General features: G+C 62.0%; 7 protein-coding genes across 7 annotated transcripts; all 7 read left to right on the plus strand.

The window, feature by feature from the left end:
* Nucleotides 1-1,070: 1,070 nt before the first annotated feature.
* LSCM1_04624 (uncharacterized protein) lies at nucleotides 1,071-3,239 on the plus strand (the record flags this gene model as incomplete). Its single annotated transcript, XM_067322123.1, has 1 exon — nucleotides 1,071-3,239. The coding sequence occupies one exon, from the start codon at nucleotides 1,071-1,073 to the stop codon at nucleotides 3,237-3,239; it is 2,169 nt and encodes a 722-aa protein (XP_067178920.1).
* A 2,009-nt stretch (nucleotides 3,240-5,248) lies between these two features.
* On the plus strand, nucleotides 5,249-8,896 carry LSCM1_04625 (uncharacterized protein; the record flags this gene model as incomplete). The annotated part of the gene is made up of 1 exon (XM_067322124.1): nucleotides 5,249-8,896. One exon carries the CDS (start codon nucleotides 5,249-5,251, stop codon nucleotides 8,894-8,896), a length of 3,648 nt encoding a protein of 1,215 aa, XP_067178921.1.
* Nucleotides 8,897-9,724: 828 nt separating this feature from the next.
* On the plus strand, nucleotides 9,725-11,806 carry LSCM1_04626 (uncharacterized protein; the record flags this gene model as incomplete). Its single annotated transcript, XM_067322125.1, has 1 exon — nucleotides 9,725-11,806. One exon carries the CDS (start codon nucleotides 9,725-9,727, stop codon nucleotides 11,804-11,806), a length of 2,082 nt encoding a protein of 693 aa, XP_067178922.1.
* A 3,522-nt stretch (nucleotides 11,807-15,328) lies between these two features.
* On the plus strand, nucleotides 15,329-16,162 carry LSCM1_04628 (uncharacterized protein; the record flags this gene model as incomplete). The annotated part of the gene is made up of 1 exon (XM_067322126.1): nucleotides 15,329-16,162. The coding sequence occupies one exon, from the start codon at nucleotides 15,329-15,331 to the stop codon at nucleotides 16,160-16,162; it is 834 nt and encodes a 277-aa protein (XP_067178923.1).
* A 1,185-nt stretch (nucleotides 16,163-17,347) lies between these two features.
* Nucleotides 17,348-18,031, plus strand: LSCM1_04629 (uncharacterized protein; the record flags this gene model as incomplete). The annotated part of the gene is made up of 1 exon (XM_067322127.1): nucleotides 17,348-18,031. One exon carries the CDS (start codon nucleotides 17,348-17,350, stop codon nucleotides 18,029-18,031), a length of 684 nt encoding a protein of 227 aa, XP_067178924.1.
* A 758-nt stretch (nucleotides 18,032-18,789) lies between these two features.
* LSCM1_04630 (uncharacterized protein) lies at nucleotides 18,790-21,567 on the plus strand (the record flags this gene model as incomplete). Its single annotated transcript, XM_067322128.1, has 1 exon — nucleotides 18,790-21,567. One exon carries the CDS (start codon nucleotides 18,790-18,792, stop codon nucleotides 21,565-21,567), a length of 2,778 nt encoding a protein of 925 aa, XP_067178925.1.
* Nucleotides 21,568-22,382: 815 nt separating this feature from the next.
* Nucleotides 22,383-25,424, plus strand: LSCM1_04631 (uncharacterized protein; the record flags this gene model as incomplete). The annotated part of the gene is made up of 1 exon (XM_067322129.1): nucleotides 22,383-25,424. One exon carries the CDS (start codon nucleotides 22,383-22,385, stop codon nucleotides 25,422-25,424), a length of 3,042 nt encoding a protein of 1,013 aa, XP_067178926.1.
* Nucleotides 25,425-25,744: the final 320 nt, after the last annotated feature.

A 25,744-nucleotide genomic window follows, 5' to 3' on the forward strand; every position in this document is an offset into this window, starting at 1 on the left:
GCCACCCCTCCATATACGCTTAGTCAAGTAGCTGTGTCTCTCTACGCATACGCGCGCGCGAAGCGAGCCAACACAGCTGCCCAGAGATATTGCAGCGGCGAGGGAGTCGAAAAAAAAAACGCTGCGTGTCTCGCCCACAGCAGCGAGTGCAGCACAAGAGGTGCTCTACTTATACACCACTCTTGGCGCCCAACGCAACTGCCCCTTAACCATCCCTTGCGCACGCCTCACTCGGTCTGCCCCCACACCACACCACGCCACCATCCCATCATCCCCCTCTCGAGGTTTGCAGCGGTGAATCGCAGACGTGCATAAATACTAGGCTAGCATATCCTATCATCCCACACACACACACACACCGCCGCAGACGCTGGCGGCGGCGCACCGCGCCATCGTTGAAGCGAAGGTAGTTCGAGGCAAACATTAGAGGGGAGACGCAAAACGCCGCAGTCGCTCGCTTGCAGAGGAGCTCGCCGAGGCCCACAGAGAGCAAAGTTCTCTTGCCCCCGCTCCACCGTCATCTCGTTGCGCGCGCTCTTCGGGGCGTCTCTCTCTCTCCCTCCCCCCTCTCTCTCCCTCTCTGTCTGTCTGTCTCTCTGTATTTTCGAGGGTGTGTGCGATCGATTGGGCGAGGCCCGAGCCCACACAGTTGTCGCAACAGCGCAAAGGGAAGGGACACTGGAGGGTGTGTGTGTGTGTGTGTGGCAGCAAATACCGCCGCGCTGCCCACTTCTCTGCGCCACAGCGTGTCCTTTCGTGCGGTTGTCTTCGCCTTTTTTGCCACCCTCTCTCTCTCTGAGCGTCTCTTACTATAGCGCTGCCGCCACTGCTTTACCCCTCCTCTTCTCCCCCACCTCCATCGCTGTGTGTGTGTGTGTGTGCTCTTCCCCCTCCCTCCCTCCCTCTCTCTCTCATACGCACGCGTGGTGGTGTCGCTACGCTGTGGTGAGGTGCCTCAAGAGACTGAAAGCGGCGAAAAGGGAGCGTCAGCGCACTGACGCGGCAACTCGATCTCTCTCTCTCCCTATGCGTGTACTCTGGTGCAGCTCCTCTGCTGTGGTCGAGTTGTCATGGGCAACGAGGCGTCAAAGTCTCGCGGTCCAGCGTCGCTGAGCAGCAAAGTCGGCCGGAGCCCACATGCGGGGGCGGCAGGGGTCTCTGGCAGTGATGCCGCCGCCTCTAAAAATGCGTCTCCAGCCAGCACCACAAGCTGCAGTGCCTCTCGCGTGCCAGCCAGTGCCCTGGCGCCGGCAGCCCCACCAAAGGCCGATACGGGGCTAGTGAGGTCGATGAGTGGGGTCGCGGACGCCCTCAGCTCATCCGTGCCACGCTACGTAGACGCGAAGAGCATGGTATACACGCTTCCCTGCTTCTCGGAGAACTTGCTGAAGAGCACGGTGAGCGGCGGCGCTGAAGTAAGAAGCCCGCCAGTCTCGGTGCCGAGGGTCGCCTCACAGTCACTGCCGATAGCCTCCTCCTGCAGTGACGTTCGCTTAGGTGCACCGTCCTCGCCGCTCTCCACATCCCGCCGACCCTTCCCTGGCGCCAATGTGTCGAGCCCGATAGCGATTCCGACGTACAACATGAACACCCCTACCGCTGTGGAAGACCTCTCCTGCAGCTCACCAGTGCTGAAGTCGTACCGGCAGCACTCCTTCTCCCACTCGAGGAGAGAGGCGTGTCTGAGCAGCTCCCCCACCTCACCCGGGGCCGTCCGCGGCCTCTCACCCTTCAGCGCCGGAGCGGCGGAGGCTCCGGTGGCCATGGGCGCGGCCTCCTCGTCCCTTTCCGGGGCTAGCAGCGGCTCGCCGAGCGCGGCCATCTACACAAAGTTCCTCGAGATCACCGGGCATCCGCTGGGCTTGGAGAACTACGGCAACACATGCTACTGCAACTCCGTCATCCAGCTTATCTATCACTGTACCCCTCTGCGACTGCGGTTGCTCGAGCTGTACCACGTCTACCTCACCAAGAAGGGCAAGGCCGGCTTCGAAGAGGACACGGTACTCTTCCAACTCTGCAGCCTCATCGCCATCATGCACAAATCAAACAACCGCGCCAAGGACAAGTGCCCGCGTGAGAAGATCGCTCCAAAGGACCTCCTGAACTGCGTGCGCGCGAAAAATAAAATTTTCGACAACGGCATGCAGCAGGACGCGCATGAGTTCACAATCTTTATGCTGAACGAGATGTGGGAAGCGGAGCAGCGCATCATGGCCGACCCCGCCAACGTGAACCTCTTCCGCCAGTACGAGGCCTCCATGAAGAAGAAGGGGTCGCTGTCGTTGTCTTGGAAGCACAGCAAAGAAAAGCTCAGCAGTCACAGCCAGAAAGAGGGTAAGCTGAGCAAGAAGCCCTCGACAGCTGCGGCGAACAGCGGCTTTGGCACCAGCGGTGGCAAGGCGATGGGCATCCCGCAGCCCCTCCACGGGGATCTCACCCCTCTGCAGGTGATTCTGCAAGGCAAGTTTGGCTCCCTCACTGCCTGCCTCGAGTGCGAGAACGTGACCGCTCGGGATGAGGTCTTCATGGACCTCAGCCTCGAGACAGAACAGGGCACGTCCCTCCTTCGCTGCCTCGACCACTTCGGCGATCCCGAGTACTTCTGGGGACAGAATAAGCTGCGCTGCGAGGAGTGCAAGATGTCGGTGCGCGCCGCCAAGACGATCCACGTGCAGCAGCTGCCGCAGTACGCACTTCTCATCCACCTCAAGCGGTTCCAGTACGACGTGAAGAAGCAGGCGTTCACAAAGAAGGCGGACCACGTCGCACTGCCCATGCAGATGGACGTGGAGGAGTACCTGACAGACCCGGAGGTGATAGAGCACAGCCTCCGAAACGAGCATGCACGCTCGCGGAAGAGCGGCAATGATGACGCAGCGGACAGCAGCAGCAGCGGCGGTGGCGGCGGCTTGGGAAATGACACGGCGAGCGCGGCATCCTCACCCGACGCATTCAAGCCGGTACCGGAGGAGGTGCGTCGCAAGCTTTGCGGCATTGCCCTCCACAAGGCGCGCTTCGAGCTGACGGGCTTCGTCGCCCACATTGGCGAGGGACCGAACTCTGGGCACTACTTCACGTGTGTCCGCTACGGCCCTCAGCTGTGGCGCCGCTTCGACGACGAGACGGTGTCGACAATGGCGGAGCGCGATGTGAAGCAGTACTTTGGCGTCCCATCTGACGCCGTCGGTGTGATCACAACGACGGCCTACATCCTTCTCTACGAGCGCGTTGCTTAGAGTCATTCGCACGCTCATTGCACAACTGGCCGGCGACGTAGATGTACGCGTCTACTATATGCGATAGGGGATGGTGAAGAGGTGGTCCAGCAGCCGATCTGGACGGCGTGCGACTGTACGCGGCGCTGTCGAAGGAAAAAAAAGAGGGAGTGGGCCGACAATGCTCTCTTACGCTGCGAGCTCCCCCCATCAAAAGTGAGAGGCGATGATCCGGCGTGAGTGTAAGGGGGCGTCGTTGCGTAGAGTGCTCTTCTTCGCTGTTGTTGGGTGGTTTTCCCGGCGTGTCGCGTCACCTTTACCCTCTTCTTTCGTCGCCCCTCTCCTCACCACCGCCACCCTCCCCCTCTGACTTGTCGCTCCACTGCTGATATGGTGACTACTGGTTGTAACTTGTACGTGTATCTCCTTGCTTCTATCCTTTGAAGAGCGTGCGTTCTTCGTTGAGCCGATGCGCAGCTCATACTATGTTGTAGGTGTTCCCTGAAGCAGCGAAGGATGACGCGCATCGCATCTCTTCTGTCTGTCTGTCCCCCGTCCTCTCCCTCTCCTTCTCGCACGGTCGGTGCGTGAAATCAGATCCGCCTCCCTCTGCAAAAACAACGAAACGTTCGCCTTGCCGGGGCGGTGTTCGCCGAGTGCTGACGTCTTGGGCTTCCACATGTGGTGGTCCACGCGCGCACACATCTGTACGTCTCTTTGCCGCCCACGTCAGGGACGAAGTTCGATGTGCGCCTCCTACTCTCTCTCCTCTATGGCGAGGAGGCCGTCGCCTGGCCTCACCGTCGTGTCGGTCAGCTCCAATCCGTCCCACGCAGAGGCCCGCCACCACTCGGCGTCTGTCGCCGGGCGAAACGTGAAGGGTAAGGGGCAGAGCGGACTTTGCCCTTTCGTCGATGTCGTTTGAAGGAACGGCGGCCATTTCGGACGGGCGGAGTGCGCCAGTCGGCGTTCCGTTGCGCGGCGGTGCTCAACCGGGTGGAGCAGTCGGGTGAGAGCGGATTCAACGGGGCAAAAAAGAAAAATGGGATGGGGCCCCTCTCCTCGTCATCTCTTTCTCGCACAGCCCCGGTATGCTGAGGCTGCTGCATGGTGGGTGCGCACAGGTGTGTCTCTGTGGAGGAGTGTGCGTTGGCGGCTATCCTCGTCGCCTTCGGAGGGAGGGAGGCTAAGAAGAAGAGGGGACGAGAGCAATGCGTGTCGTCCCTATCCTCACTCACTTCCCCCCCCTGCCCACCACACCACACAACACAGCATCACCCTTTATTTCGCTCTCTCCCCATTGCGATGGGATGACGGTGCTTGTGCACTCCCCCCTCCTCCATCCCTGTCATGTTGTGGCGTCAGCCCATCTAACTCCGCGTGATAAAAGCAGTTCCACCCCCACCCCACACACACACGCGCAGCTGGCACGAGCCACCAGCGAAGCGAATCAGGAGCAGAGGAGTCGGTGGTGATGAGGCGCTCTCAGCTCTCTTTGACTCGGACGCACCCCACCACGACCACCGCCACCATACCTCTCCCAAAGCGGTGCTGTGGGCAATGCATTGCGCGGCTCCCATTGAACTTCTTATCATGCGTGGCTTCGTGTGCAAGATGCACACGCATCTGCCATCAGCCGCCTCTCCTGTGAAATACCTGCACTCGCTACTCTAAATGCGGTCCTCACGCACACGCACGCACACACACGTCGCTTTGGCCCCCTCCCCTACCCTCACGCATTCGGTCATCATCACGGCGCGCAGACGTCTCCATCGCGATTCGTCTCGGCTCTCTTTCTCAGGCCTTCCTCGAGATTGCCTGCACCTAATCCACTGCTGCTGCTTCTGCTACCTTCCCACACACACGCACACACACGACACCCCATGCCTCCGACAGACAAGCGGCATTGTGCCTGACACGTGCGTCCTCCAATAGAAAGGGGGAGACGACTGAGGGAGGGAGGCACGAAGCCACGTGGGTACTCCTCGCAGCAGCAGCAGCAGCAGCGCCTCTCGTAGACGCCGAAAAGCATGTGGTCCCTATTTCGCTCAAACCTCGCCGCTGTCTCCTCAGCACCCACAGCAGCAGCAGCAGCCAGGATTAGATGCCGATACTCCGTCCGTGGCATCGCACAAGGCGCCGCTGTGATTCACCTCTGCCGCCGCCACTACCACCGCTACGCCGGTGACTCTGGCAGCCAAGGCGCACCGCACAGGCAACGAAGCGCCTCCTCTGCGTTTGTCACGAACGGTCGAGGCGGTTGTGGTACTGAGCGCGCGTGCTCGGCATCCGCGCCGCCGCATCAACGTCCATCGCAGGATAAATCGCTGCGGCAGTATCGCGGGCAGCAGCGACGAAATGCGTCGCTAGCGGCAGCCGAGAAGGCCTCCAACCATGTGGCCAGCACCCGCGCCACTTTCTGGTCCCAATCCGTAAGGCATGTCTCAACAGCTACACTGAGGCAGCAGCACATGCTCGATCGCGTGCAGGAGAAGAAGTCTCGGTTCCTCGTCCGCAGCAGTGTCCGCGAGGATGGCGTCATCTCCAACCTCTTCCCCCTCCATTTTCGTCGCGCGGATGCGTCGCACCAAGACTGCCACGGCGGCGCACCACCGGCAGGCACGTACGTGTACATCTACGAGGTGTACGTGACGCGGTTGACGACGCCACTGCAGGGAAGGGGCGCTGCGAGGGCAGCTGGCAGTGCGCAAGGGCGTGGACTGGCACAAGTGGAGCGGCGCGTTTCGCCTGGAAGGGCGTGGAGAGCGGTGGAGCGCTTTTTGCATCACCGGTTCGGCGGGGCAGCCGCTGAGTCACTGCCGCCTTTGGTGCAGGTGGTCAACGAAGTGTACGCGGCTGCCCCTCTGCCAGCCGCCGCGCTGGTGCTGCCGCGAGCCTATTTCGATATGGGCTGGCAGACCGCGGAGCTGCGCCTGAAAAGTCGGTGCGAGTTCACAAAACTGCCGCCGAGTAAACTCCAGATGCTGATGAACAAAATCATTCCGGAGGTGGCGCGTGCAGCTCACCGCAAACGACGACAGCAGACGGGTACATCAGCAACATTTCTCGAGGTGGTACGAGAAAAGACGGGCAAACTATTGTGCACGACGCAGGGCGTGTCAGCGGGCGGGCTGCGGCTGTATCGGGGTGTGCAGGTGCAGGCAATCTTTGTGGACAGCTCGGCTGCGCTCGACCCCAACGCAGCAGATGCGAGGGGCAATCAGGTGGCAACAGAGACACAAACCTGCATTCAGCCATCGGCTGAGACAGGTGGTGATCGCGGCAGCAACCTCTCTGCTGATGCGGGCGACTGCCCCGTCCTCACCCGCCACCTCGGCGACACCCCAGTGGGCCTCACCGACGCCGCAGCGCTGGTGCACTTCCAGGTGGTCGCCTTCCTTCGGCCCTTTTCCTACCGAGGCACTCCCGCCGAGAGCTACCGCGTTCGCGATGCTTCTGGGGTCTACTTGGCCTCTCTCTGGTCCCCCGCGCGGCCACGCTCGCTGACCGTCGGCGCGGTCTACGCAGCTGCCCCTGTGCGCATTCGCGAATTCGCCGAACGTGGCAACGCCCGGCTCATCGAGCTCCTCCGTGACACGACTCTCACCCTCATCTCTGCCAGCACGGCCACGGCGCCGACCAGCCCCAGAAGCAGCAAGGGCAGCTGCAGCAGCGCCACACAGAAGTCGAGTCCTCTTTCAGGCAATTTGAGCCTCAAGATCGACACAAAGGGCACCATCGCGTCTGAGGTGTCGCTCTGGGACGAGGTGCTGCAGCACTTTAGCGAGGGCCCGTACGACGAGGCGGCCCAGCAGCGCATCCGCAAGTCTGTTCAAGGCATCCCTGTAGTCATCTCATACTCGCTGCGTCAGAGCATTGTGCGCGATGTTCTCTTCAACAGCGGCGCATTGCTGACCGCTGCCACCGATACGCGCAGCCTTGCCGCCGAAGACGGCAAGGGGCGATCGGGAGACGCGTCCGACTCCTCTCCCACGGACGACACCGCGGCAAACGGTCCGGCGAGGGAGCACTTGAATACACCGATCCTGTGCGTGCGAGAGCCGCGCCTCAAGCCACTGCTGCCGCTTCTAGACTCGCGGCAGCCGTGCGCCGTTCTTACTGACCACACAATCGTGCCGCTGCAGGTGCTGCACTGCTGCTACGATCCTCGCATGCGTGGTTGGCAGGACATTGGTGTTTCCGCGTTGTCCCTCGTGCCACAGAAGCGCTCGGAGCTGCTCGCGTCAGTTCGCGCGCTCCTCGCCGATGGCCTGCAGCGGTGGGGCATGGATCTGGCGGCAGCCCCCTATCAGACCAAGACGCTCTCCCTCCTTCCCACCCCCATGAAGTGCACTGTGCCGAAGAATCGGCCGGCCACAAACTTCTCGAACTCCACCGCCGCCGCGTTCCCGACCACCATCGTCGTCATCGGCGTCACTGGACCGCGATGCACGGCGGAGCAGTCGCGGCGCATTACCCTCACCGCCCAGCACTTGGCTCACTATTTCCGCACAAAGCTTGTGGCGACCGTAGCGGACGAGAGTGCTGCCGTTCAGTATGTGCACGAGCAGCTCATGGAAGCGCCGGCTGCCGCTGCTACCCCCCACAGCCAACCGGCCGCCTACCTGAAGGACCCAAACGCGTCCGTGATTCTCATCACAAACGAGGTGGGCACACGTGCGGCGCGGTGGCTCAAGGTGGAGTGTATGTGCCGTGGGGTACACCTCATCGCCATTCCCGCGTCGCCGAACCCGAAGCGGCTCGCCCTTGTCGGTCCGCAGCTGCGGCGGCGTATAGCGACCCAGTTCGAAGTAAACCCACTACGCGGCGTCGACCTGCGTGGCGAGCTGCCGGTGCTGGGCAGCCGTCACGTACTGATCATCGGGGTGGACTCGTGTCACACAAACACGCTGAGTGTTGGCACGATCGTCGGCATTCTCAGCACCCCGACCGACAACAGCCTCATCTCCTTCTTTTGGAGGCACGACGCGCGTGGTCGAGAAACTCAGAACGTCGCGAAGCACTTCCGCGGTATTCTGGCAGACGCCGTGGCGCTGTCTGGCAGGGTGGACGAGGTGGTGGTCTTCCAGGACGGCAACGTCTTCAGTGAGCTGGTCGGCTTCAAGGAGGAGCTCACAACGCAGGTGCCCAACTGCGGCCTTACCTTTATGTGTCTGCACAAGCGTTGCAATGTGCGCTTCATGCACGCCTCGCCAGGCCGAGCCGGCGGCAGTGCGACGCAGAGGCGTCCCTTCCCAGATGAAGGCAAACGCCACAGCGACGAGAAGGGTGACCGGGGCGTGGGCAGCTCCAGTGGGGGCAACGTCTTCCACAACGTTGTAAAGGGGATCGTGATCCCTGCCCTGGCGCCCGTGCCACTTGACCATCAGCTCGCTGCCAGTTCTTTTTACCTGCAGACGCACGAGTCGGCCATGTCAACAGCGCGCATCGTGCAGTACACGGTCCACCACGTGAGCCCCTCTCTCGACGTGACAGATGTGCAGCAGATCGCCCACACCATGGCGAATGTGCTGGCGCCGCAGGCCACAAAGCTGCCCATGTCCACCCGATGTGCGCACCGGCTGGCTGATCAAGCAGAGCGCCTGCTCGATGCAGTGCCGCAACTCACAGCAGACATGATTCCGCGGCCTCTGTGCAACCGTCTGTGGTTCCTGTAGCGGTCGACAACGGTGCCTTGTGTGCAAAACCTCTCTCATGCGCAGATACGACGAGAAAAAAGAAAATCGAAACGGTGACGCAACCGAAGGGCCGTCACCGGCATGGGTGATGATCGGTGAGCAGGTCCGCGGACCCGCTCTTCACCACGAATATTGTGTATGTGTGTGTGTGTGTGTGCACCCCGCTCATTCCTCTTGCTCTGAACGGCGCCACCGCTGCTCATACCGCTGCTCTCCTCTTCTTTTATTTTGAGGCCGCTTTTTTTTTCGGTGTGGATGTCAGCGCTTTGTGTGCATATCCGTCTGTGTGTGTGTGTGGTGGGGAGGGAAGAGGAGGAGAGGCAACATCAGCTCCTTCACAAGGCCCACAGCGGCAACTCCTCCCCTCCCCACCACACACACACAGAGAGAGACACGCACAGCAAAACGCAAAGAGGAAACACCGCCGGTGTGGCCATTGCCGCACTGGTCGCCATCTCCCCCTGTTGTCGACGCGCATGATGCTCACTGTTTGGCGAGGGGGAGTGGGCCCAGTCGGACTTCTGAGAGGCCGCTGCGTGTCCCATCGCGTGTAAATCATGCATCTGCATCGACAAGGTGATGCGCAGCTCGCACTCGCAGCCCCTCCCCACCCCTTCCCCTTTCGTCTTTCCCTCACCCTCAACATCCGCCACTCTCTTCCTCCCTCGTGGTGCGCTGCACGGGCCAACGGGCGGCGGCGCACGCGGGAGGCGTGAGCTCTACTCGGATACTCGGCCAGGTCACCGCCCTCTCTCTCTCCCTCACTCGGGCATGCACGCATACGCGAGCCAAAGGTCCGCATACGCCATGCTTCGCAGGTCCCGTAGACTTCTCCGAGGTACGCTCGCGCCTCCCCGCGTGACAGCGGGCGTGCTGAGTACGGCAGCCCTGCGGGTATCATCTTGCATCCTTGCCCGAGCCGCCCCCGTGCGATGGTGTTGTTCTGCTGCTCGTAGCTGCAGCGATGCAGCCGAGAGCCTGTCTTCGAGCGCGTCGACGCCGAAATCCCCCAGGGCCGAGAACGCCGCGCCCAAGCGTCGCGTGCAAATAGCGGTGGTGGGCAGTGGGCCCAGCGGCTGCTTTGTCGCCAGCTACCTCGTCAAGAAGCACCCCGAGCTGCACGTGGACATCTTCGAGAGGCTGCCAGTGCCGTTCGGCCTGTGTCGCTACGGCGTATCCCCAGATCACCCGGACGTGAAGAACGTAGAGACGAAGTTTATGGACCTCTTCCAGAGCGGGCGCGTGACGTGGGTCGGCAACGTCTCTGTCGGAACAGAAATTCCGCTACCGACGCTGCTGGAGCACTACGCGGCGGTTGTGTTCTCGACCGGCGCGGACGGGTCGAAGAAGCTGCGCATCCCAGGCGAGGACCTCGGCGGTGTCATCCCCGCCCGCAGCTTCGTGGAGTACTACAACACCCTCCCCTTCCCGTACGGCTCGCCGCACTTCTGCCCCTTCGATCTTGAGCGCACCAAGCGCGCCGTGGTCATCGGGAACGGCAACGTAGCGATGGACGTCGTGCGTGTGCTTGGAGGGTCGTATAAGCACTTCTGTTCCACGGACATGAACTGTGTGTGCATCAAGGAGCTTATGAAGAATCAGGTGGAGCACATCAGCGTGGTGGCCCGCCGCGGCGTCGAGCACTCCTCCTTCGCCAGCGCTGAGTTCCGTGAGATTACCAAGTACCAGGAAGACCGCGTGAAGGTGGAGGTGGACTACTTCGACCTCGACGCGGCGGTGGCGGCGATGCCGGCTGGAAAGGTCATGCGGGCGCACAAGCGCATGATGGAGCTGGTGCATCGGCACACACTGACCAGCGAAGAAACGGCCGCCGAGGCGGCGCAGCTCGCGACGGATGCGCAGGGCACGCCATTGCCTTCCGCCGTGGCGACGCACGGCGCGACGCCTACGAAGCCCTCTGCGGCAACGGCAGCGGTAGAAGACGAAATGGTCCGTCCCCTACGCGGTAATCGTGGACCCTGCCGCCTGCGCTTTCGCTACAACCTCACGCCGGTCGCCATCCTGCCCAGCCGCCACCGCAAGAACTACGTTGGTGGAGTGCTCTTCAAGAAGACGCGCGTGGAGACGCCGAGCAAGGCATCAGCAGACGACGAGTACTGTGTCGTGCCGTGCGACCTCGTCATGACCTCCATCGGCTACCGCTCCGACAGCATTGTCGGCGTACCGTTTGATCACCGCGCCGGTGTCATCGACAACGAGAAGGGGCGCGTCAAGGGCATGCCGCGTGTCTACTGCGCCGGCTGGGCCAAGAACGGTGCTAAGGGCATCATTCTTCACTCCGCCGTCGATGCGCAAGAGACAGTCGCGACTATCCTCGCAGACATGGAGGCAGGCCTCATCCCGACGCAGCCGACGGTGCAGCCCGAGGAGGCTGAGGCAGCCGCAGAGGCAATCGAGCCTGCGTCAGCCGACATGGCGGAAGCCGAGCCGGCGGTGGTGCAACCCTTTGGCAAAGGCAACGCCGCACCGCACCGAAAGGTAGCAGGCACTGCCACGACCACAATGCTCGGCAAGTACGGTCTCATCGACTACTTCGTGGTCAAGAAACTGCAGCCGGTGTCCATCGCGGGCCTGCAGCGTATTTTCTACGTGGAGCGCCAGCGCGGTGTCGACCTCGGCAAGAGGGCAGAGAAGATCAGCACAGTGCGCGATATGCTCGACGTGGCTCTTGGCGGCGACGTGGGCAAGAAGGCCGACGAGCGCATTCGCGGCATCACGCCGGCGCGCTCTGACGCGATGTTGTATCTGAAGGAGTTGCTAGACGACGACACAGATTTGACGGAGCTTGCTCGACAGGTAGCGAGGGATGTGCCGCACAAGCTTGCCCAGCAGCACCCGCTCGGCCGCATCGCGCCTGGGCAACTGTAGGCCCCTCTCCTTTCCATGGACATTGCCTGTCTCAACTCCGGCCCCCCACCCCTTTGGTCCGATATGTTGCCTGAACCGCGGCGCGCCCTGCTGAGTGACGTTAAACGCGTCTTTTTTGTGTGTGTGCTCGTTACTGCCGCTCTCTCCACCTCCCTCCCTCCCTCCCTCCCACCACCACGCTAACCGCAACGATGCCGGTGGGTGCGGCCACCGGCAGCATCGCGCAACATTCGAACATGTAGCGCGCATCTCTCTCTCTCTGCATGCGTGTGCCGCATTTCCATCACCCTGGCTGGCTGGCTGGTTGGCGAGCCATACGGGTAGCGGCGACGTTGACGCCAAGTGAAGGCTTGCGGGCGCACGAGTGAGAGTGCATCCTCCCTCCCCACAATAGCGGGCCGCGTCGGCGCCTGTTCTCGGTGTGGCCCCACCACCACCACCACTCTGTCATCTGTCCTCTGGCTTCTCATTGCGAATCCCCTCCCCCACACACACACACGCACGCACCGCTGGCACCCCCATCTGCTGTACACCGCCACTCCCCGTCAGCTCTCTTTGGTTTTGCTTTCACGACGCACACACACACACGCAGAATATCCCTTCCCCACCTATACCTCGCTTAGCCTCGTACTTCGTCTTCCTAACCCTATTCAGAGACGCACGCACACGCACCAGCAACATCACGACCTATCCGTCGCTCTCTGCCCCTTTCCCTCCCTCCTCCTCCCGGCATCTCCCGTTTATACACATATATAAGCAGCTGCGTAACCGCCATGTCCGAGCAGCAGAGCCTCGCGCCGGAGACGGCCTTCACAGTCGCCTCCACGTTTCTCGCGTACTACTACAGCGAGTTCGTGAAGCTGAACGAGCTGGCGCGCATGTCAGACCTTTACGACGAGCGGTCTTATATGACACTGGTTGACTTCCGCGACGAGGTGCCAGTGGTGGCGCACGGCCGCAATGCCGTGGCGAACCTGCTGGCGAAGCTTGACAGCACACTCGGGCAGCGCAAAGTCGAGATCATCACCGTGGATACTGTCGCTCTGCCGCACAACTGCGTGCAGGTCATCTGCCAGGGTGTGATGTACCTGCGCGAGTACCGCCGCGTGTTTCTCCATGTCTTCATGCTGGAGCCGACTGCGTATCGCACCAAGACCTATCACATTGCGTCGGATTACCTGCGCTTCGTTGACTCGGAGAAGGAAGTCATCCCCGAGGGCTCTGTCGTGATCGCGGCGGACCAGGTCGCCGCCTACCTTGAGGAGAGCCGCCGCCGCGTGGAGGAAGAGCAGCGCCGCCAGCTTCTGGAGTTCCAGCAGCGCATCCGCCTGCAACAGCAACAGCTGCAGAGGCAGCAGCTGCAGATGCAGCAGCAGCAACAGCTGCAGCGGAAGGCCGCTGCAGAGTCTGCCGCTGCGGCGAACGTCTCAGCTACCGCGTCTCGCCAAAGTCGCCCGGCTGCTTCGGCCCCACGCGATCAGTCCCAACCCCAAGAGCAGCGCCCCGCCCGCCCCCAACGCGACGGTGCCCGCCTCCCTCGCAGCGAGGACTCGCGTGAGCAGCGTGGTGAGTACAAGCCCCGTGATGGGCCTCGCGAGCAGCGTGAGCCTCGTGGCGAGCGCAAACCTCGCGAGCCTCGTGGCGAGCGCAAACCGCGCGAGGGAGAAGAGAAGACCGCTGCCGCATCCCCGTCTCGCCCAGCCGGTGAGGGGAAGAAAGGTGGCGAGCGCGCCTACCGAAAGCCCTCAGCTGCTGCGAACGCCACAAAAGGCGCAGCTGCTGCTGGCGCGGCCCTCGGTGCAGAGCGCAAGCCGCGCCGCGAGTCTGGCCCGACCGCCGCCATCATCATGCTTCGTGTGCCAAAGAAGATTAAGCTCTCGGACATCAAGGCGGAGGTGATCAGTCAAGGTTTCTCGGAGCCGGTGGACCTCTTCTGGTGTGGCCGCGACAGCGCCCATGCGGTCCTGAAGTTTTCCGCAACGGAGAAGGCAACAGAGGTCTTCCAGAAGAAACCCTTCCGGATGCAGGGCGAGACGCTGAACATCGACTACTACCACGAGTAGGCACTTCCAGTGCAGGCCCATGTCTCGGCGCTGAGGTGGTGGTGCGACGTCTCAGAAAGCACGAGCGGCGCCACCGTCCGCCCGCCTCTTCCTCTCTCCCGGCCGCTCGAAAGGCAAAGGTGTCGGGAGGGAGGCGGAGCACAGGCGTGAATGCGGCTGCTCCTCCGCAGCCGATTGCATCACTGGCACCGCCTCTGCGCTGTTAGTGTTTACCTTAAAGTTCTCTAAAACCTTTTTTTTCGAGGGGGCAGTCCACCTGTGCGTCTGCCTGTACGGGAGAGGGCAGAGGTGCGCGTACATCCGCCGCCGCCAACACCAATGGTCCGCGCGGAGAGACCACCCTCCCCCCTCTCTCCGGGACCCCCTCTACACACATACACACACGCACCACACGCACGCCGACGCGTTCATACAAATTTTCAGATGGCACGTCCGTGTAATCGAGAGGGTCGTGCCGCGGATCCTGCGGCTAGTGCATGTGTGTGCGTGTGTGTGTCGCTCTCTCTGTGCGTACTTGCTTGTGTGTTCCTCGCTGACGTGACATCTCTGAATCATAGACAAGAACACTAAAGCACGTGTCGCGAGCGCCGAACAGCACCAGCGCCAACGTCCATAATGCGAGGGGAATAAGGCGGGGCAACGCACACATAGACGCAGACCTCCCGAGGGTCAGGGGTCGCGTGCTAGAGGTGGTGCAGAGATGCGGCTGTACGTATGTGCCCCCACCCCACCTCCGCGCCGATCTCGTGGCATTCGTGCACAGCTGTTTGGCCATCATCTCACGGCCGCGATCACGTCGTACCCGGCAGTTTGAGCTACTCCGCTCCCGTCCACTTCCTCCGACTGCCCTCCGAAAAGCGCCGCCGCCCGCATCATTGGATGGCCATCTCGCGCAGCTCTTATGGCACCTGAGCCCCTTCGCCCCTCTCCACCCCCCCCTCCTACGTCAATCCTATTCTGTGCCCATGGCAGCTTATGGGAAACGTTGGCGTCAGACTGCACCAACCACGGCCACCCCTTCCACCACATCTCTCTTCTCGCCGCTTTTCCGCACTCGGCGACAGCGTCTCAAGCGCCGTGTCAGTAGATCGTTGTCTCTGGAGCGTGTGTGCGCGCACCGGTGAGTGACTCTTCCGCACGCACAAACAGACACGCTCACGCGCACACACTCTGTGTGGTGTGTGTCTTCCCCCCCACCTCCTCCTCCGCTACCCCATAGCCCCCACCACACCACACCTCCCCTCCTCCACCCCTTTCTCAGTTGCCTCACTTTTTTCTTTCATCGCTTTGTTCGCTGCCTTTGCATTGGGTCATTTCCTCTCGTCTCTCTTTCCTACCGATCCCCAGCGTCCCCCACATAGAATTGCTTCGTCGCCGTCGCACACTCGAATACATTGGTGGCAACGCGCACGGGAACACAGAAGCGTCAGTGAAGGGCTCGGCACCGGAAAAAGAAAAAATGCCTGCCGTCTCATCGGCTGCGAAGACCTCGGGTGGCGAGGTGATTGGCCGCGAGGGCGATCCGTCGGTGCGCCGGGCGAACGCGAAGAAGCTGGCTGCCGGCTACACCAGGAAGAAGCGCTTCTTCGAGTGCTGCTACCTCTCCGCCTCCGCGCTGCTCTGGTGCAGCAATGTGATCTCGTGCGGCCGCTACTTTGTCTTCTCGTCTGATGCGAACGTGATGCAGCTCTTGTGGATGCCGCTCTTCATCCTGGCGGCCATGACGCTGGCAGACCTCGTTTCCGGCTTCGTGCACTGGGGCCTGGACACCTGGGGCTCCCCCAGCACGCCTGTTTTTGGCAGCTTCATCCGAAGCTTCCGCGAGCACCACGTCGACCAAACAGCCATGTGCAAGCACGACTTCATCGAAACGAATGCCGACTCGACGCTGCCGCTGCTCCCTGTGTTGCTCATCCAGTACGCGTGTGTGCACTCCACGAACCGCAGCGGCAACGGCTACGTTGCCAACCTGCATGTCCGCAACATCGGCGTCCACGTCTTCCTCTGCACCTTTTTCCTCTTTGTCGGCATCACGAATGAGATCCATAAGTGGTCGCACCAGGCGAAGCAGTCCCGCATTGTGCGCAAGGCAATGGACATGGGCATCATCCTGTCCCCCATCTCCCACCGCAAGCACCACAAGGACCCCTTCGACCGCACCTACTGCATCACCACTGGGTGGCTGAACCCCCTGCTCGACTCCGTGAACTTCTGGCGCCACCTCGAGTCGCTGGTGTCTTCGATCACGGGCGAGATTCCGCGCTCAAACGATCAGGCGCTGCTGGGGAAGTGACCGCACACGAGGGAAGAGAGGAAAGCGCAGACATCCTCGGCACTCGCCCCTCGGACATGAGACGGAGGAGCCGCAGCTTGCGAGTGAGCGAGCAAGGCAATTAGCCGCCGCCGCGTGCGTCGCAGCCTCCCACATCTCTCTCTCTGGTGGGGTTGCCCTTCTATTGTGCTCTCGTGGTGTGCGATCTTCCCTTCACCTCCTCCGTCTCACATGTCGCCACATGTCGTCGGCATGGGCATATGCAACGGAGTTGGTGTGTAGGCGGGTGGGTAAGTGTGCCTCTCAATGCCTCTTTTACGGTTGCGTTTGCGTTTTCTTTCGTTGCGTGTGTGTGTGTGTGTCCTCTCCCTCCCCCCTCTCCCCCTCCCTCACCCGCTCTGTTCCTGAACATCTCTATTCATCTTCCCCCCCTCTCTCCCTCACCCACGCATCTGCGCACATCTCCGCCCGCCCTCATGGACGTCTTTCCGTGGGCAGCGTCTCTGCCCTCTCCCCCTATTCTTTCAACTTTCTGCCTTCCCATCCTCACCGCCGTTGCACGCGCATGGTGCCGCTCGCGTTGGTGAGACGGCGAGTGCGCCGGTACTGAGCGGCACGCGAACAGAATTGAACCGCTTTCCGCCCGATCGTGACTATTTTCTGTTGCGCGAACGCGAAGCGTTGCCGGTGTACATATACATGCATGCCTGTGCCGGTGCGTATGTATGTATGTGTGTGTGTGTGATGTCATGGTGGGTTGATGCCGTAATGGTGATTCAGCTTAGAAGCGAGAGCGCAAGAGGCCGGACGGGCAGAAGGGAGAGATGTACAAGCGCGAGATGATGTGATCGCGAAAGGGTAAGGAGTGTGCAAAGAAAAAAAAGACGCAGCGGAAGACAAAGATAGTCAAGGTGTGCTCTGTGCTGAGCTGATGGTGCTTCTTCGAGCGCCGGGATCTTATCCGCGGCGACCGCAACAAAAAGGGGGTGCCCTCCACGGCGCCAAGGCTGGGCACCTTCTGCCCATTGCGTACGTGTGTCAGTGTCGATGTCGGTGTCGGCGCCGCCAGCTCTGTTGCTACTCTGCCCCCCTCCCTCTCCTTCATCCGTCTCTCGATGCGGGCACGTACGCGCCCCGACAGAGCCGTGCGCTCTATCTCTCTCCACTCCCTCTCACTCTGAGTCCCCGCCTTCATCAAATCTCCACATGAAGGCCATACTTCAGGTGGGGCCTGCGCAGCTCGTCGTCGAAGGTCCCGCCTTTCACCTCCTTTGCGAGGACATTCAACAAACACTTGCAGGGCTCGTGGCGCTGCAGGCATCTAGCATCACCCTGACGCTGCACGTCGGTCATCTGGAGACCTGCCTGGCGGAGGATGCACGCCGGCTGAACGCCGCAGTCATGGCGCTGCCCAAATATCATCTCGGCAATGGCGATGGCGGCAACCCATTTGCAGGAAACTCGTTGCCTATCCGTCCAGTCACCGTGCCTCCTCCTCAATGGCGAAGGCACGCATACATGAGGGCGGCATCGCCCCCGCCACACCACCTGTGCCCTAGCACTATCGAGCGACGGCCTGTCGTACACAAGGGCCCGTTCTTCATATTCTCGGCGGCGTCCTTTGATAGGGCAGAGGCGGTGGTGCAGCAACTGCATGCGTGTCTGCTGGAGCAGCGTCTCCTGCTGGACGACATGGAGCTGCACGCAATGTGCGATGGAGGTGACGGCCTTAGCGCTTCTGACACGTCGCCACGTGTGTTGCCGCTCCCCATTATCGAACTTGACACGTACTTGTCCACATCTGCCAATGTGATGGCGGAGTACGACGCAGAGGGGCATCGCAGGCGCTCCTCAACGACAGTCGTCGGAGTAGCCGCCGCTCGGCGATAGTAGCCATGTGCATTGGGGTGGAGGTCGCGTTCTGAAGCGCGAGAGCATGGCACCTTGCACAGCACTCGCCCTTCACACGACAGGCACAGACGCATGAGACACACACACACACCAACGCACATATATATATATATCCCTGAGTGTATCTGCGTGTTTCGCCACCATTACCAATGTCGCTGCGGAAGTGGCCTTTCATCACTTCTTTACCGTGGAACTGCCGCCTCTCTCCCTCTATGACGTCGACGCCATCCGCCATTGGGTCAGAGCCTGTGTATGTGTACATGTCAATGAGAGAGGGAGCTTCAGCCCCCCCACGGCGGCACGAGCAAGGACAGTGGCGCCTCCTCATCCTCGCCCGTTATCCATTGGCCGCGTCCGAGGCTTCCGCGCTTGCCGCCATCGATCTGCCATCGTGCTTCCTTAGAGGAGGGGAGGCGGGTCTTTTTTCCGGGCTCGGCAAAGGAGACGGAGAGCGTTCCTGAGCCATGAAGTCGCGCCCACCGCACACCCTCCCTCTCCCACCCGCCCACCCCTCCAGCCACCATTCGCCCCTGCCACTGTTACCACTGCACGGCACAAACGCGCGCATTCATAGTGCTGCGGCGCTCTCCTTCGCATCGAAGCCAAGAGCACGCAGACTCCGTACACATACACCTCATTGCTCAGGCGCATCCGCGGAGAAGCAGCCGGAAACGGGTAGGGGAAAGGCTGCCGTGTGGGAAAGAAACGGAGTGTGGCGCCGCTGCCACTCCGCCATCATGGCGGAGATATCTCAGGTGCAGGTGGTGTGTGCCCATTACACCGCCATCGTCGAGGAGTACGTTCTCTTCCGCAAAGTGCGCCAGCTCGTTGCGCAGGCTCTGCCGTTCGGCAAGATCATCGTAGGGAGCCATGTGTCATCCGCGCGCAAGTCCGCCGTAGACGCGAAGGGTGTGCCTCATCGCCCATCACCCGCGGCGCGCGGCGCTCATCAGCATATTAAGGAAGAGCACGAAGAAGACCATCAGGACGCTTCAACGCGCCTGGCAGCCCTGGCGCTGCCGGCGTCACTGCTGCGTGCATGGCTTTGGCGCGCAGAGGCGGCAGCAGACGGCAGCATCACAGACGCGGACAGCGTAGCGACTCAGCTGCAGTCGAGCGGGGAGGTTTGGCTTTCGGTGCAGACAGCGCTTGAGTACGCCTCCCTCACCTATGGGCCCATCCACGTCATCAGTTGGCTGCAATGGGAGGAAGTCAGCGCGCTTTACAAGGCCGAGCAGCCGCGCCATAAATGGTACGCTGAGTCAGCCGCGGCAACAGCGGGGGCGCTGCCCCTGAGAAGAACGCCACCGCGCATCCTCGTGCAAGTGGTGCTGCTATGGCTTTATGAAGGTAAAATGTACCGCCTGACGCCGGCGGAGTTGTTGAAAGTGGATCTGCAGGCGCGCGAGGTGCTCACTGCACAGTTGCCACCACCGCATGCAGCACTTACAGTGCCGTCTGCGATGCCGTGCTCGAGGTCGCTATTCACGTGCTACTTGGCGCTGGAGTGCCCGCCCGGTACTCTGTGGCCGCACCACATTCCCGTGCCGATGGCAGAGCCGCTGCTGACTCGCCAAGAGCTGATCGAACTGGTACGGGCCACGGCCAACATACGTCGGCATCATCCACTGCGTGTAGCGTACCGAGTATGGCCACAGGCCACCCTGCCGACAGCTGCAGCGCCAGCAACGGCAGCACCCGGGTCTGGCAGCCGTGCTGGCATCTCCTCTGCTGCAACGCGAGTCGTGATGGCAGCGCCGACCACCCGTGCGCCTCCCCTGCGCGCGTTGGAGAGCGACGCCGCGATGGCGGAGCTCATTCGCGATGTCCTCGCGTACGGTTGCACGTCGGTGCAAATCGTCGCGGTGCGCAGTGGCCGCGTGCGGATCGCGAACGTGAATGGCGAAAGAGCTGAGGCGGGCGGCAGCGCTGTGCCGAGAGCATCGCAGCGGCCACACGGTGCTGAGCATAGCGCGCACAAGGCGGAAGGAAGACGCTGTGTTCTTGTCGCAGGAGGCATTACGCAGCAGAACAGCGCCGCTCAGCACGGTGGAGACGCCACCGTGTTGCGCGCGGCAGCAGTTTCATCGCCGTCACCAATGGCAGCAGCGGTGCAGCGGAACAACTCTGACGCGGGGGAGTCAGTGCTCGCTGATAGAGAGGGTGCGGAGGTGGCGAGCAAGGACAGCGAGGCGGCAATCCGCACTGTACATCGGGAAGGATCTTCGGACAACCTCGCCTGCTCCACCCCCGCAGAGGCAGGGGGGATGGCCGAACCGGGGGGCGCAGCCAGCGGCAGGGATGAACGGGAAAGTACCGACGGCGCCGCCCTTTCGCCGTTGCTACGAAGCCCTCAGTGGCACAAGAGGAGACACACCTCACCGATCGATGACGGCGACTCGAAGGCCTCCGCTGCCGATAGCCCTGAGCTCTTTCTGCCGGACGCACTGCCGCCCTCTCGGTCCGAGGAGAGCACAGGCAGCAACATCTCTACTAGCGAAGCGGCTCTGCGAGTCGCCCATCACCGCAGCCTGAGCGGTGCAGACCAATTCGGCGAGACATGGCGTAGCCCCAAGCGGCGCGCTGAGAGCGTTTCAGGCGAGGGAGCGAGTGGTGGCGGTGGATCGCGGCAGCAGTTGTCTCGCGTGAAAGGTCGTTTACAGAGCGCCACCGTCCCTGTCGAGGCCGAAAGGGAAGAAGCGATTAAGGCACTGGTGCGGGAGGAACCGCCGGCGTCGTATCTGGACAAGCTCATAGCGGAGGACTCGTCGCACAGTCGTCGGGCTCCACACACACCGCCTACGCATGCCCCTGCGCCACCGCCGCTCACAATGTCTGAGAATGCAGGAGGCGTCGCTGCAGGAACTTCAGAGGAGACAGTCGCAGACAGCCTTCCCGTCGCTTTCCCGTCGTCGTGTGCGAAGTCGTCCTTGATCGACCCCTTTACTCACCCGCAGCTCGCCGCCACACCGGATTCCGCGGCTGCGGTGTTTGTACGCTACGAGGTGGACCCCACTGTCGTGCGCGTCTCTGGCCCGGTGCTGCAGGGGGTGCTGCAGCACCTTCAGGAGGTCATCTTCCAGCGATGCTGTGCCCATCTGTGCCAAGACCTGGACGCGCCGCGCCCGCGCTTTCACGTCGCACACCACTATCGCCGAGCTGGCAGCACACCACCGAAGGCGGCCACGAACTCTATCGGCTCCTCCTCGGTGGCTGCAGCAGCCTCCCATGGGGCCACGCCGGTAGGGGGGGACAGCAACGGGGACCTCAACCTCAGAGACTCTGGCCTCCCAACCGCCTCCGCCTCCGCTGCGTCTGCCGCCACCTTGACCGCGCCGCCCTCTGAGTACATTTTGCCGCTCTACCAGTACACTTTTACCCGTGTGGAAGAGGACGCCCTGGAGCGCTGCATCGCGGAGATCATGGCAGTCTACCAGGGGCTCGAGCAGCTGCCGGCGAAGGAGGCGGAGGAGTGGATGCGGACGGCGCCGAGCCCTGTTTCCCATCCATACTAAACGTGGGCGCGCGCAGAGAGGGATGCGTTGTCGCCATGACGGATCGGGTAGTGAGAGGAGCGGGAAGGCAAATGGCGGGGCGGCACATGCGCCCACCGCTTAGGGCTCCTTCCGAGCGGACGAGCTGAGGCCTTTTCTGTCACGGCGGTGGAGCGTCTGTACACACGCTGACATCGGCGTGGTGCTTTCTCGCACTCTCTGGCACACCCTCACCTTCCCTTCTTCCTCTCCGTGCTTACCCCTTCTCCCACGCCTCTCCTCCCTCAGCTTTGCGTGAGCACGCCTACACCCATCGCGCTCGCGTGTTCGACGGAGGGGGAGGGAGAAGAGGAGGTAGAGGAAAGAGAAACGAAATCGAGCGCGGCCGTGGCTGTCGATGCAGTGGTGATGGGTCGTGTCCGTCTGCCGTCGGTATGTTGGTGCGCGTGATGGCTTGCCGCGCTCCGTTGTGTATGTGTCATGAGGTGAGCAAGTGAAAAGAGGCACGCACTTGCGCACAGGTGTGCAGAAGTCAACAAAAGGCGTTCGTCAACAACGCCAGTAGCGCAGGCACCTGCCGGACTAGGCTGCAGCGTGTCACACACACAGAGGCACACACCCGCACACGTGTGCGCGTGCATCTCCGGCCCTCCCTCCCCCCTCGCTCACTCACTCACTTTCTCCTCCCCCCTCCTTTCGCTTACCGCGTCTTCCCGACCTGTCTCTGTGGCATGCGCTGCTATCCGCACATACACACTTACACACACGCTGTGCGTACGGAGCGTATGGTCAGGAGAGCTCAGTGCACAGACAGAGAAGCAAAATCGCGACGGACGATGGCGTTCCGCGTTCCAGAAGACGATGGGACCGATGAGCACGTCGTCACACTGCGCGGCCCGGTTCTGACAGCTGCGGAGGAACAGAAGAAATGGCTGCAGGAGGCCCTTATCGCCGTAGAGCGCAAAGGCGCCGCCATGCGCGGCTGCATGGAGAGCAAGGATAGCATGGCAGCGGTGATCCGCGCGGCTGCGCAGATGCTGGATGAGCTGCGCACAAACTTGCTCGAGCCCCAAAATTACTATGAGCTCTACATGAAGGTGTTCAGCATGATGGAGACGTTCATGGCGTATCTCCAGGACGAAAGCCGCGCGAAGCGGCACTCCCTCGAGGAAATGTACGAGCGGGTGCAGTTCTGTGGCTACATTGTACCCCGCTTGTACCTATTGATTGCGGCTGGGGCGGTGTACATCGACGCCGGCGATCAGCCAGCGCTGGAGATCGCGCGAGATTTGGTGGAGATGTGCAAAGGCGTACAGCACCCGACGCGCGGGCTGTTTCTAAGGCACTTTCTCTTGACAATGATGAAGGGCAAGCTTCCGGGTGACCCAAACCGCCGGGCAAACGACGTCTGGCATGGGGCCGCGGAGGCGGCGACGCAGCCGCCGCCGCAGAAGGAGGACGGCGGCATCGTGACGAACACCGCCAATCTTCTCGTGCAGAACTTCAAGGAGATGAACTGGTTGTGGATTCGCATGGAAGCTGGGAGTTACGCTAACCGCAACGGCGGCAGCACGCACAGCGTCACCAACATTTCGGCTACGGCCACGTTGCCGGGCGCCTTGCCTTCACCGACTGTGTCGGCGGCCACGTCGTCACGTCCATCAGACGGGTCCACACGCACGGCCTCGCCGCAGCGCTCGCTTCGCGTGGCACGCCGTACGCAGCAGGAGCGCCGTGCCATGTGTGTCTTGGTCGGCATGAACGTTGTGCGTGTGGCACAGCTAGACGGCATCAGCCGCGACGTATACGCGAACACCATCTTGCCGCAGCTTCTGTCTATCATGGTACGCTACTGCGAGCCGTTGGCGCAGCAGTACCTCTTCGAGGTCCTCATTCAGGTCTTCCCGGACGAGTTTCATCTCTTCACAATCGATAAGCTCTTCGGCGCCATCAACCGCACCGTCCCTGGCGTCGACACGACCGAGCTTCTTCGCACGCTGATGGAGCGACTCTGCAAGTACGCCGTGGCCGTGCGGAGCGGGGTGACGGAGGTGTCCAGCCCCGAAGAGGAGGCAAAGCTGCGTGACTTGCTCCCAATGCTGCTCCAGCAGATGAGTGGCATGCCGATCTCGTACAGTTCACATATGTCCACCAACAATGTCATCAAGCGCACCGCCTCCGTGCCGCCGCCGACGCCGATGATGCTGGGTGCGTACATGGTGACCATGCGGCACCTCTCGAAGGTCGCCGTGACGCTCTACGCGAAATCGGCGAAGCGCCGCTTCATGTCGCTGTCTAGTATTGTTGATGTCGCTGCTGGCAAGTTCCCCTCGGCCGCAGCGGACTCGTCGGAGTCGAAGGAATCCAGCGGGACAGCGGAGGCTGTGACGAAGCCGGCCGAGGCGTCGACATCCGCCTCCATCAGCCCAGCGGCGGCCCTCGCGGCGGGCCAGTTCCTCGTGCACATCATTACAGAATGTTGTGCGACGGTGCAGGAGGTGCTGGCCATGGAGGGTGTTGCGGTGCTGACGTCGTGTTTGCCTTTCCTGGAGAGGCGCGAGGTGGCCATGGCGGTCTGCGAGGTGGCCCTGCGCGGCAGCACGGCCACACCTGTGATCCCGTCGGTGAGCAAGTCGGCCAGTAGCGGCGCCGGTGATGACGTTTCGAAGCCGGCGGCGGCGATCACGGTGCCACCGGCTTCGCCGCGTCCTATAAAGGCACTGGAGGACGTGGCGCGCCTCTTCGAGCTCTTGGACTCAATCCTTCTCGAGCAATCCGACGCCCCATCCGACCCGCGGCTTATCTACAAGTACAGCCCAGCCCTCGAGTTCGTCGACGAGCAGAACCTTGTGTGTCGCGTGCTGCACCTCCTCGCGAACGACGACCCGGCCGTCTATGCAAAGATGTTGACTGGAGCACGTAAGGTTCTCCTGCAGGGCGGCGCGCGGCGCATTCCGCTCACCTACCCTACCCTGGTGGCACTGCACCGGCGCGCGGCGCTGCAGCTCTACGCCCATTATCGGCGCCTCGCCTCCTCCGGTGGCAAGCCTGACGAGGGTGAGAAAGACGGCGACGAAGCGGGCGCGGCAGATGCGTCGCAAGCGATGAAAGCCATCCGCAAGTGCTTCTGTCATATGCACTCCGGTGACAGCAAGGGCATCCTCGAGGTGCTCGCGGTCGAGGCGCCCGCGGAGGCGCTGCACGAGTACCTCTTCTGCGCTCGCACGGCCGACGCATGCGAGCAGCCGGAACTCAGCTACGAGCTGTACACCGAGGCACTGGCGCTGTACGAAAGCCACGTCGAGAGTACGCGGGCGCAGATGGACGTCCTCGTTGCGTGCGTGAATGTCCTCTATGAGATGCGCCACATAACAGAGGAGAACTACGAGGTACTCGCGGCAAAGGTATGCCAGTACGCATCGAAGATGCTCAAGAAACGCGACCAGAGTTACCTCATCGCCGTCTGCGCCTCGCTCTTTGCGAAGAAGCAGCTCTCTCGCGAGAATCAGGAGCGCGTGCAGGAATGCCTGCGGCGGTCCCTGAAGCTGGCAGGGCAGGTTCTTGCCCTCACGCAACTGCACCTCTACGTGCAGCTGCTGAACATCTACCTGCACTTCTTTACCGCCAAGACTGGGTACCTGGTGTCCGTCGAACTCGTCAATGAGCTCATTGAAAAGATTTCCGATGCGAGCGAGGTGCAGCGCAGTGAACTCGGCGGCGACGGCAACGGCAACAGCAACAGCAGTGCCGTCAATGACAAGGGCAGCGACAACGCAGCCAGCGAGTTCGCTGAAATTCGCCTCATCTACCGCAACATCACGAAGTATATCCGCTCTCGTCAGAGTGCCGAGGAGCGATGGAGTGAAATCGACGTGTGAGCAGAGGGAGGGAGGGGGGCATGTCTGCGCCTGTGTGTGTGTGTGTATCTGCCCCACCCTCCCCCCTCACGTTTTGATTCACCTCTCCCACGCTCCGTCTCACGCTCGCCCAAGCGTTGCGCCCCGTTTGCTTGCTGTCCCCCTCCCCCGATGCTCTGTATGCGTTTACCCTTTCAATCTCCTCCCCCACGGCCCTTTCGTCCACTGAGCCAGCCCACCTCCTGAGCCCCGTCTCTCCGTCACGCTTACCAGAGGTGCGTCGCTCGACCCGGCCGCCACCGTCCACACATCCCTATGGCTGCAGCCGCCTGCCGCGCAAA

This window comes from Leishmania martiniquensis, chromosome 21 (assembly GCF_017916325.1).
Source record: "Leishmania martiniquensis isolate LSCM1 chromosome 21, whole genome shotgun sequence".
Classification (NCBI taxonomy): Eukaryota; Euglenozoa; class Kinetoplastea; order Trypanosomatida; family Trypanosomatidae; genus Leishmania; species Leishmania martiniquensis.